This window comes from Rhinopithecus roxellana, chromosome 9, assembly GCF_007565055.1.
Source record: "Rhinopithecus roxellana isolate Shanxi Qingling chromosome 9, ASM756505v1, whole genome shotgun sequence".
Taxonomy (NCBI): Eukaryota; Metazoa; Chordata; class Mammalia; order Primates; family Cercopithecidae; genus Rhinopithecus; species Rhinopithecus roxellana.
In genome coordinates, this window is record NC_044557.1 from 64,065,623 (window position 1) to 64,078,482 (window position 12,860).

At 38.6% G+C, this 12,860-nt stretch overlaps 1 protein-coding gene across 1 annotated transcript; it reads right to left on the reverse strand.

Moving 5' to 3' along the window:
- Positions 1-835: 835 nt before the first annotated feature.
- Positions 836-11,929, reverse strand: FBXO43 (F-box protein 43). Its single transcript, XM_010374163.2, is given in 6 exon segments — positions 836-1,187; positions 1,294-1,497; positions 4,373-4,475; positions 7,504-8,989; positions 11,846-11,887; positions 11,890-11,929. Coding segments are annotated over 6 exon segments (2,124 nt in total). The 3' UTR covers positions 836-938.
- Positions 11,930-12,860: the final 931 nt, after the last annotated feature.

A 12,860-nucleotide genomic window follows, 5' to 3' on the forward strand; every position in this document is an offset into this window, starting at 1 on the left:
CTAGACCATGCCTCAAAACAAAACAAAACAAAACAAAACAAAACAAAACAAAAACTTATCTCTTTCTTGCTGCTGTTCTATAAACGGAACATGCAAACTCAAATCATTTTTGGAAATGATTTATAAATCATTTAAGTACTTTTTAAAGTACTTTATAAATAACTTAGTAAACCTTCTTACTTAAATCTGTCTTTTCCAACCAGCCCAAATTTGTCAGAATATCCAGATTAGATTAAATAAATGAAATCTGTGCCTATAGTTCTAGAATTTTTTAAAGTACTTATTTGAAATGTGTTACTTATAAATGTGTTACTTATACTTAAATGTGTTACTTATTAACTTATAAGTTAATATAAGGGTATATTAACTAAGGCTCCCATTATGAATAACTACATACTTCCAATAAGTCACTCTTTATGTCTTCCTAGTTATTAATATTCAGTAAATTTTACTTAACCAGAGACTGAAATTATAGAATAAATTCAATAGAACTTCTAAAAATATTTTATTTATATTTCATTTCAGTCAAGTACTCATTTTCCAAATCCATAAGGCCATCTGTCTCGAGTTCAAAATCTTTAATACTATTTAAAAAACTATTTTTTAAAAAATGATTGAAGAACATTTCAACAGAGTGATGAAATGCACAAATTTAAAATGTTATATAAAACAATAAAATACATACATATAACAACAATGAAAATTCTTTATTTAAAACACCAAGTTATTAAAATGGGTAAAATGACATAGTAAAATAAAGTTTTTTCAAAACTAACTTTAAAGAAAACATACAATGCCATGGATTATAATATATACAAAATAGGAAATAAATCATCACCTGTCATTAATGGGAAGATTTGCATGTATTCAAAATATTCATAATTTTAAGTCAGATAAATAGAATACTGCATGGGGGAGTGCTTCTATATTTAGTCTCTTCAGAGGCGTTTTAAATTCCGCTTACTCTGGGCACTTCCTGGGAGAGCATCTTTTCTATTTCTTGGCTTTGCTGCTCCTCTACTACATTCTTCAGACCCATGATAAGCACACAAACATAACACACAAAAGTCAAAACCACAGGCTGTGCGGCTACACAGTCCCCTTTTCTTATATGGCTGGTATTTAGCAGGGGACTGGCACCTTGGGCAAGGTTTTAATGCTTCATCAATAAAAAGTGTTTTGGCAACCTGCAGTGAAAGCACACACACTAAATCTTCTGGTTTCATATAGAGGAGCACTTTATTTCAAACTCTGTAAATATTTCTAATAACTTATTATATAATAAATACTCACCTTAACATATTCTTCCTGTTTACTACTTAAGTGAGTAACAGAAGAGCTTGCTAGAGGTGTCAAAACTTCTCCCCAGGGAGATAATGTTGACCCTTGCTCTCTCTGAGAACCAGGTATCCTAGCCTGTGCCTGCACAGATCTTAAAGCTGAGCGATTTAAAAGCTGGAGCCGAGTGGCAGCATCCTCGACATTTAATACAGCCCCCTGTGGTAAAGGACAAGAGGCATCAACACTGCAATACCAAAACAGTTCCAGCATAGCTTTCTGTTGCACACGGATTTATAAGCTTTGAAGAGGTTTTTTTTGCCATCAGAATTCTCTCCCTAGGCCATTCCTTTTTAGAAAAAAAAAAAAAAAAAAGACCTTTTCTCACCTAACATATAAAAGTTAAATAAATACAAAAAGAAAAAATTTTAAATTAAATTCTACATCTAAGTTTGTATGTCTGGTTACTTTTCCATTTTTTAAAGTTTGGTTCAGCAAACCTTTCCTGTAAAGGACCAGATAATATATAGTCTAGACTTTGTGGGCCATGTAGTTCCAGCTACTCAACTCTGCGGTCGTAGAAAAAGCAGCTGTAGGCAAGAAGTAAACAAAAGAGTGGAGAAAACCATCAAATAATTTTCTTGTATAATTTTTTTTTGTTTTGGTTAATAATACATTGGAATCGTTCAAGTAGGAAGCAACCAGTCTATGTTGGAATAGGACAGCAAAGGGCCCCAGGAAGGATGTCTCTGAGGAAAAGAAGGAACAGGTAGAATACCTGATTTGTTTGGACTTACACAGAGGAGACTTTCAGTTCTGGTGGATAATGGGAGATGAATCAGGGATCTGTATAGAGAAACACTAAGCAAAAATAAATAAATAAAAGACAGAGACAGAAAACTAGGCAATTATTAACTCTGGAGGGAAAAAGTTACACAAGAACTAAAGTGTAATCATAGTGTACAACATACTAAAGCTGTGAAAAAAGTTATAATAATCTCAATACAATCTTTATAATGTCAGCACCTAATTTTGATTCATTCCCAAATGGTGGTGTAATTATAGTCATAAGATAGGAAAAGAGAGAAAGGAATTCAGAGAGAGAGGGGTTATGTTGGTAGTGGTAGTAGTAGTGAGACGTTAGAGAACGTAATCCTTCTATAGAAAATAGTAAAGAAATGACAAGAAAATAGAATCATTTAGAAATATGGAGCTAAATACTAGAAGAAAGTGTTGAAAATGATTGTCTTAATAGAACAAGACTCAAGAGTATGAAGGCATAATGGTATATTTTGTTACAATAGTCCAATTTGACTTTTTAAACCATGTATTACTTTGAAAAAGATTTTAAAAAGCAAGTCAAAATAAGAAAAAGAGCATAAGAAAGGAGGAAAAGTATAGTTCTTTAAGAAACTGAGTTTTTAATAAAGTGATTGCAGAGTATGAGGATAGAATTTTTTCTTTTTCCTTTTTTTTTTTTTTTTGTTTGTTTGAGACAAAGTTTAACTCTGTCACCCAGGCTGGAGTGCAGTGGCATGATCTCAGCTCACTGCAACCTCCACCTCCCAGGTTCAAGCAATCCTCCTGCCTCAGCCTCCCAAGTAGCTGGGATTACAAGCCTGCACCACCACACCCAGCTAATTTTTGTATTTTTAGTAGAGACAGGTGTTCCACCATGTTGGTCAGGCTGGTCTCGAACTCCCGATGTCAAGTGATCCACCAACCTCGGCTTCCCAAAGTGCTGAGATTATAGGCATGAGCCACTGTGCCTGGCCAAATATGAGAATATTTTTTTTTTTTCTGAGAATTGAATATTTCATTATCTGGAGTTACATGGAGGGTTGCCAGCACAACCATATGCTTCTTCCTTAGAGGAGTTAAGGAGTACATGGAGCCAAATGTTTAAATATTAATAAGTGCATGCTTAAACAACTGTTTTTCAAGTCTGTCCTTAGCATACACAGCAGCATTCAAAAAAGAGATGTTAAGAAGGCAATTAATATCTTCCCTATTATAAACTCCCAGAGCCAGTAGCTGCAGAAGTAGCCAGGAGCTCTGAACGGGTGAAAAGGTAAAGCTTTTCTTCAAAATAAAAAAGAAAGTCAAAGTTTTAGTTAATAGCAGTCCCTAATAGTTCGCTGTAATGAAAAACCTGCCAATCTATATCTAGGTGTTCATATTTGTTTATGCCATGCTTCATTCCAATTATTATATTTAGTCAAATCAGAAATTTACTTATAGTATGTTATTAAATATTTTTCACTAGAACAGGAATGAATTAGTGAACTCTCAGAATTTTTTTTGGCCTAAAGTTAAATCTATAATCAAACATGGATGCTAGAGTCATCAGATACCTATTACACAAAACAGCATGGCTGACAGGAATCCATCAGCTTCTGTAGGACTTTTCTTGTAACTTTAAAGCCAGAATTCAAATCCTCAAGGGAGTGCAAGTTTATGATGCTTCACAGGTACTGATCTGCTTTGCTCACTTACCTCCAGGCTTGTACATATGTTATTTTCTCTGCTAAAACCCTCTTCTCTGTGTTCACCTGGCTAATTGCTAACTCATCATTCAGGTCTCAGTAGAGATGCACTTCTCTTGATTCCCAAGTATCAGTCAAAAACTCCTTTAAATAACTCTGGGCTTCCTTTAACACACCTGGATTGTAGTCACCTATTTGGGTGTGTGCTCCAAAAGAGCAGGAACCATATCAGAAATGTTCACCATTGTAATCTGAGTACTGGCACAGTTACTAGCATGTAATGTCCACTCAAAAGACTGGATTAAAAATACTATAAGGATATCTCATTATGATTAGGATCCAGCATATAATTGGTATTCAAATGTTGCTAAGAGCACATACACATAAGCAGCAACAAAGCCCAAAAAGATGTTCTTGATGCTATGTCGTTTATTCCATTTACAGACTGGGTGAAAATTGAGTTTGGGAAAGCTAAAGAATTTATGAGTAAATGTTTGTTAAATGGAAAAGGTTAAAAGATAGCAGGAAAACCAAATTAGGTTGTCTAGCAACATGAGATTATTATGTATTTATACAAATCCATTTTAGAGAAGTACTATATACATTACCTCAGAATCTGTTTTCAGTTGTGTGATATAAAATTTTCTCCTCCGATTTGCATTTTTATCTTGAACAACAATTTCACGCCAATTTCTGCTTACTTTCCAAACACTATAACAAAAAGATCCATCCTTATATTGCATACATTCTATAGGATTAACATTTTGTTGTGTATGCTAACTAATGAGAAAAATTTGTCTTAAAGATTTCGGGCAGTAAATTTAAACCTAAAAATTTAGATTAAAAATACGACTTAGTCAACACTGTTATTTCATACTGATTCATCATATAAAAGAATTCCTATTAAAATGTAAAGTATATGCCAACATTATATAGATAGATTACTCTTTTATAAATGGTCATATAAAGCCAATATGAATCTACTGGGAGACTAAGAGGATTTAACTTCAAATGTAACATTAAAAATTTGGAACAAGAGATACAGGAAATGATTGTCATCTATAACACAAGAGGTTTCATCAATTTCTCCTATTCCTGTGTTTATCTCTGTCATTTTGATTACATAAACACAAGCACAATTAATCCGTCATTGGCATTACTAAGTGCCAAATATAAATACTATTATGGGTCGCACCAGAGTTCCTACTTCATTAACCAAAGTTTATGAGAATGAAGCAGCTAAAAACACAATTTTTGTCCAGTGATTGCTGATTTATCAATAACTTTGATAATATTATTATTAAAAAGTAACACTTTGACTGTTAATTTGGTCTTTTTTGTTGTTGTTGTTATTCTAACAAATCAAAAGGAGTAAGGTCAGAAAAGATTGAAATAAAAAAGTCACTTCTTACAGAGGGTCCCAGTTGTCAAAACAACTATTCTTCCAGCTACCATGGCCACTTCAACTGCCATTGACTCTCTCTAAGCTGATATATGTGCCCTATATCAGAGGGAAGGAAAGGAACAGACATAAAGTCACCCAATAATGGGGAAGAAATGAACTACATAATTGGGTATTTGTCACAGATACTGCAACTGGTCATCAACTCTCAAGTTACCAGGAAGAACAGTACTGCCAACATAGTTGTAGTACCAATACTGTACTTTTGGAGAGATGGGAAGGAGAGACAATTGTTGCAATATGACTGAAAATCAACTGCTCATATAAGCAAGCACCCAAAAGTGTCACCCAATTTTAATTTTAACTGATGCAAATACTCCAGCATATAAAAATAGCATTCCTGGCAGGTCACAGTTGCTCACACCTGTGACCCCAGCACTTCGGGAGGCCAAGGCAGGAGGATTGCTAGAGCCCAGGAGTTTGAGACCAGCCTGGGCAATGTAGTAAGACCCCATCCACACCAAAAATATTTTTAAAATCCTGTATCTCAGCCATCTCCTTAATTTTTTAAAGTTTATCATTTGAACATTTTTAAAAGGCATACAACATGGGTGCACTAATCTGTTTATTATCCTACTTAAGATATACCAAATACATTCTTGATCAAATCTATTTCAGAAAGCCTTAAACCTTAATAAAAGTTTATGGAAAAATACTAGATTAGAAATCAGAGAGCTCATTATAGACCTAGATCTATTCCTATCTCCTTGAGTGGCTGTCAGAAGGTCACTTCTCTGGGGCTTATTTCCTCCTCTGTGAAACATGTGATTGAACTAGATACCTTAGAAGATTTCCAGCTAAGAAATCCTACAGTTCTCTACAATAGCCATACAATTAATGTGTGGAGGAAAGATAAAGAAGGGCTTTGATAGAAGTAGTGGCCATAAAAACAACAAGGACAGAACAAGCAGTGGCTCACACCTGTAATCCCAGCACTTTGGGAGGCTGAGGTGGGAGGATCACTTGAGCCCAGGAGTTCCAGACCAGCCTGGGTAACACAGTGAGACCCCAACTCTACAAAAACTAAAAACAAAACAAAACAAAAAAACCAAGGACCCTATAAAAAACTCTTGACATATACCTGTCAAGAAAGAGGTTCACTAACTTCCTGCATGTTCCTCCATAACCATCACTTTGCAGAAATTCTGTTCCACATGACTTCTCTCCTTCATTGCCATGGCATTCCCATGGGTCTTGTCTTCTGATTGTCCTGTAACTCCCCCAAATTGGCATGAACAGAGGCTCATTTTAGTCTTTGTAACCCTAGTTCCCACCCTCAATATTCTGAAATGTCTTTCTCTTTATTATGCAGCAGCATTCAATCTACTGCAACACCTGTGAACACAAATTCTTCAGTTTCTAATTTCTTGAAATTCCCCAAAGTAATTAACTTTCACTGCTGTGTTAACAATAAAAATGAAATAATCCATATTCCCCTGATCTCTGGAAAGATCAAACCCTAAAATGAAAGCTAACCACTGTTTTTAAATTCTAGAACTTAAATAATTAAGTGGTATTCTTTGTACACTGCCATTTCTCAGTCACCACAATGCATTACATTATTTCTGACAAAGTGTCATAACTTTAATACTACTTGCAATCTGACAATATGATCTGAACTATTAAATCATTAAACAACTTACATGGAATAGAGCTTGCCATCTTGAAAATTTAAAATTCAACTTTTAGCAACTCTCTTTCCAAATGACAGTGATAAGAACTTTATTCAGAAAAAAAGACTATATTATTGCTACTTAAGCAGGCTTTTAAACAGAAGGATTGGCCGGGCGTGGTGGCTCATGCCTGTAATCCCAGCACTTTGGGAGGCCGAGGCAGGTGGATCACAAGGTCAGGAGATCGAGACCATCCTGGCTAACATGGTGAAATCCCATCCCTCCTAAAAATACAAAAAATTAGCCGAGCATGGTGGCAGACACCTGTAGTCCCAGCTACTTAGGAGGCTGAGCCAGGAGAATGGCATGAACCTGGGAGGCTGAGCTTGCAGTGAGCTGAGATCCACACCACTGCACTTGAGCCTGGGTGACACAGCAAGACTCCATCTCAAAACAAAAACAAAAACAAAACAAAACAAAACAAAAAACAGAAGGATCTGTACTAGCTAGCTTTCCTGGGAAGTTCACTTAAACTACCTTTGATATAAGACAACAAAAGATAGAGATAATAAAACAAAATAAAGGACAACCACTCAAGTCACAGAAAAACTTTCCAACTTAAAAAAAGATAAGTTTTATTTCATAAATAGCTCTTATTTCTTACCTGCATAGGCTCTCTGCAGTCAAGGAATCTAAAACCATAGCAAGAATATGCTTTAAATTTCTGTATTTTAATTCTGTTAAGATGTCCAGTTTTTCTATACCCATTTTCTTGCCAATCAGTCCTGCAAGTATACACTGTAGCACAGCTATTTTCTCCCCATCCCCTTGCTCTAAGAATTCATGTGCACTATTTTCCTGGAATCTTTTTCTTTTGCTTTTCATGAACAGCTCATGCACCAATTGCAAGGCTGGGGTCTTCGATAAATTCTTTAAGCTAAAGGTCAAATCCCCACTCTCATCACCGCCCAGCTGACCCTCTGAGATGGCAGAAGCAGCTGCTGTTCTTTTTTCAGAGTCAGGGTGGACAATCTGCTTTTCCTCTTCTGTCTCTGACTGCGAGCTTTGCTCCCGAAGGGTGGACAGTCTTCTCGACCTTCCAAGATGTCTTGTCTTTCTTATGGTGTCCCCCACTTTGGGAGTCCCCTTATGTTTCTGAAGTAGTTCTTGAAAAGAACCCTCCTGGTCAGAGAGGGAATCTTCTGATTTCTCCAAGCTAAGTGAGTTAAAACCACTGTCTTCAGGCGTTGAAATATTGCCTCTCACTTCAGGTGAAGGAGAAAGTATTTGACTTGCATTAAATCTAATGTTTGCCACAAGATTACTTATCGGAGTCACAAATATGTCCTCATCTGTTCCACAAGTTGTTCCACTAACAGAGGAGCCCAGGAGCTCTGGACATGTATTCTCATCATTAATGCATAAACTGCTATCACTAAAGTCATGCGTGATAGAGTCTTTAAAATTATTGCCCTGAATTGGAGATATACATTCAACTTCAAATAGGCTACAATCATCTTTGGAATCATCAATTGTGGAAGTCTTTTGCTGAGAAAAATTAAGCCTCAATTTTTGACTGCATGAAGTCACTTCTTCTGTTTTTAAAGTGCTAGTAACTAAAGGGCTAAAATTATTTGCCCTGGAAAAACCTGAAGCACTGCTTGGAATATTTTTTTCTAAGTTGAGAACTTGGCTTATACTACTTTCTAGAGCACTATTTTGTGATTCAAAGTCCCCCTTTAGAAGAGAGAAAGATACATGCAACCTTCTGCGAGGTAAACATTTTTTCCCACTGATTTTAGGTGTTTCACAAAGTTCTGGGGTTTTATCATTTTCCTTCCTAGGCAAGATAAATTTCTTTTTTTGAGTGGGAGACTCTAAAGAATGTGTTAAGCCCAGGCCTGAAGTTTCAGGGTGCTCATGGAGTAATGCTGGGCATTTTTCTTTCTTTCCAAGATATTCTTTATCTGTATTATCAAAGCTACAAGATTTTAACTCATTGTAGCCACTATCTTGAAATGAAGATGTGGAACAAAAATCTCTGAAGGTGGAGTACGTGCAGTTGACAATTGGAGGAGAGTCCACCCCATTTCCTGCTTCAGTGCCAGCTTGACCTGAGTGTTTTTGAGACATCTTCAAAATCTCTGTTTCTGCAAAGTGACAACAAAGTTATTCTGCCTTTGAAATGAGAATCCAGGCAGCTTACACCAAAATACATTATTTGTTATGAGTACAGATAATAATGGAAAATCGTAAGACAATTTTTGAAAAGTTATTTAAAAAAAATTCTACTCCATAAAAAATTGTTGTATATCCTACTTAAAATGAGTTCTTGACATCAAAAAGCCAAAATGTTCAGGTTATAAATATTCAAAGTCACTTGATTAACCATAGGCTAAGCACCATGTACACATATTTTATTGAACTACCCTAAAGTGAAAAAACCTAGAAGCATTATTTTGATATTATTACCTTATGATTTTCACAGAACTAAACAATTTTCATTTTAATATTCCAGCTTATTTGTGCCAGCCTATATTAGTCTACTCAAAAAACACTATATGCTACTTTTTAAACATCTTTGGGAAATGTGTCAAATAATGAGTGCTGCCACTACATCTACCTGCAATCAGGCTGAACAACTCAAGTAATGTTCAAACATGTAACATAGACCTGCTATAGAAATCTAGTCCCCATAACCATTCACAAGGTGTGAATTCCCAGACTTAAGCCTTTACAAAGACTCTGGCTCATCAATAAACTACTAACACATTCTTCTTGAGCTAACCATAATGCACCACAGATAGGGCCATTTCAAACTTGGCATGTTGTACTTATTCGTATCTCACTTTCTAAATATTTTGTGATGCAAGGTCCAGTTTCAGTTAACTTGAATTCACAGTTAACAGGCAACTATTTATGGGAAAACCACCATTTAAAATATTCTTGAAGTTGCAAATAAAGAATGCAACTCAATTACTTAAAGAACAGTTACTCAGTAGTTACATGAGCAAGGAATGACACTAAGAAATATTTTACTCTTCAACCTTTTCAACAGTATCATCACATTCCTTCTTTTTAGAAACTTGAAATAAATCTTAAAGAAAGCTAACAAATTTGTTTTGACAAAAATAGTGTTAAGAAAAAAAATTTATTATAGTTTTTGATATTTTTCCAGATGATTCAAAGGACACAAAGAAGACTGTCATTCCTTCAAAGTTTTCTCCAGGACAAATGCACAATTTTTCTCCATTAAAGATCCTGGGAAGATCTATTTAGTTGGCTGTAATGTGACAGTAATTTATTTATGCTTAAATTTAATCAAATATATGAGTGAATGATCTTTGTTACAAAAGCAAATTGTTACTCTAAACACAAATTATTTCTTTATGGTTTGATGATCATTAAAAGATTATTTTTACTAAACAAAGTCTAAGTATTTTTTAACCTTTTAAGTCTATACTCATTTTTGATAAATGTCATACATGTCCCCTTCTGATCTACATCCTCTCAGATCACTGCTAACTTCTGCATATGGTCACAAGCCAAGATGATTTATCAAACTGCTTTTTATAATTTTGTTCTCTTTTTAAACAATTTTGTTTTACAAATATGAATAAACTAGAATGCATATTCAAATTACACCTCCACCCATGAACTCTTTTCTCCCTCTCTGAAAGTAATTCTGCTAAATAACACTTTTCACTCAATTTGGATCACAGTCCTTTTGTTTTTATTTTTATTTTATTTATTTATTTATTTGTTTGTTTGTTTGTTTGTTTGAGATGGGAGTCTCGCTCTTGTTGCCCAGGCTGGAGTACAGTGGTGCGATTTCGCCTCACTGCAGCCTCTGCCTCCCGGGTTCAACCAATTCTCCTGCCTCAGCCTCCCCACTGGCTGGGATTAGAGGCGCCCACCACCACGCCCGGCTAATTTGTGTATTTTTAGTAGAGAAGGGCTTTCGCCATGTTGGCCAGGTTGGTCTACCAACTCTTGACCTCAGGTGATCCACCCACCGTGGCCTCCCAAAGTACTGGGATTACAGGCTTGAGCCACCGCACCTGGCCGGTCAGGGTCCTTTTAGAAGGTTATGGCAATTGTACTGCTACTTCACCACTAGGTGTCTCACAATGCTAGAATTTGGGAAACTCAAGAGGCAACTTGTTAAAAACAAAGTGGGGAATGCAGATATTATCTCTTCCCCTAAAATGTTATCCAAAAATCTAATCTGGCCGGTGGCTCACGCCTGTAATCCCAGAACTTTAGGAGGCCGCGGCGGGAGAAATGCTTGAGTCCAGGAGTTTGGGACCAGCCTGGGTAACATAGTGAGACCCCATCTCTTCAAACAAACAAAAACACAATTTGTTTCTGTTCATCTACACACTTAAAGTTGCCTCCAAAGTCCTTTCTCTGCTATCATTTTCATCTTTCTACTACCCCAAGACGTTGGTCTCAAACGTGGTTCTTCCCAAGTGAATTTTAAAATCATTCATGTAAAATCATGGACTGTGTGTTGTATTTTACGGACTCAACAGTTCACGGATAAATTCAATCAAGCCTCTTCCACATTCATTTCAAAAAACTAGGCTTTTGATAAAAGGCTGTGAAAATTTATCCCTAAAGAGTTCTTCAAGAAAAAAAGAAAGAAAGAAAAAAGCAGCGGCCGGGCGCGGTGGCTCACGCCTGTAATTCCAGCACTCTGGGAGCCCCAGGCAGACGGATCACGAGGTCTGGAGATGGAGACCATCCTGGCTAACATGGTGAAACCCCGTCTCTACTAAAAATACAAAAAATTAGCCGGGCGTGGTGGTGGGCGCCTGCAGGAGAATGCCGTGAACCCGGCAGGCGAAGCTTGCAGTGAGCTGAGATCGCGCCACTGCACTCCAGCCTGGGCAACAGAGAGACTCCGTCTTAAAGAAAAAAAAAAAAAGCACCTATCAAATCAGAGAATGAAATACTTACATTAAACCCAAATGTCCTTCATTTGTTAAAGTGGAAACTCTTACCATCAGTAAATCTTGAGCTCTTAGATGTCAAAGTTACGTAGCTTCCAAACAAGAAATTCTCTCATCTTTGTCTTTGAAATTCATGCCAAAATAATGCCAAACAGGAAAACTTTCGTTTGCACAATTAATTGAAAGGTGCGGCAGCACCATGACTGCTCAAAGTCGAAGGGTACACAGTGTGCATGCCGCAGGGATTATTCCTAACATTTGAGAAGGTCTAAATCATTTTGAATTCAGCCCTCCAGAAAATAGTTATCGTAATATCCTTGTTTTCTCCAGCAGCACTTAGACATGACTAAACTCCCCAAATTCGGGTTCCTGAAAAGGCAGTGTGTGCTGCAGCCTGGCACTGACTCCCCCGAAGAGCTATGGCGGGCGGGTGGGTAACGGTCTCAGCAGGGCGTCAAAAATCCGCTAGGCCCAGAAAGCCAAGGGCGGTAGCGGATGGGCTGGCGTCACCGGGAGCGGAGGAGTGAGGGCTGCCGTGCGCCTCCGTAGGCCTACCACCTGGAAGACACAGAGGGACGCGGGGCCGGGGCCGCTGGGAGACCCACTAACTGGCACTCGCCTGGGGTCCCCCCGCCGCCCGCCTGGAGGCCGCAGGGTCGGGCGAAGCGCCGAAGCGGACAGGTGGGAGGGGAGCCGGGCAGCCGCTGCTGGATGCGCCGGGGAGGAGCCCCGGCCTCGCCCCCTGGGATGCGGCCTATGGCAACCCCCACACCAGCTTCGCTTGGGGCCGCCGCCTTTCACTCCTCGGGTTTGAACAGCCCGCCCCGAGTAACCGCTACGCGTCGCCCCGCCCCGCGTCGCCCCGCCCCGCGTCGCCCCGCCCCGCGTCGCCCCGCCCCGCGTCGCCCCGCCCCGCGTCGCCCCGCCCCGCGTCGCCCCGCCCCGCGTCGCCCCGCCCCGCGTCGCCCCGCCCCGCGTCGCCCCGCCCCGCGTCGCCCCGCCCCGCGTCGCCCCGCCCCGCGTCGCCCCGCCCCGCGTCGCCCCGCCCCGCGTCGCCCCGCCCCGC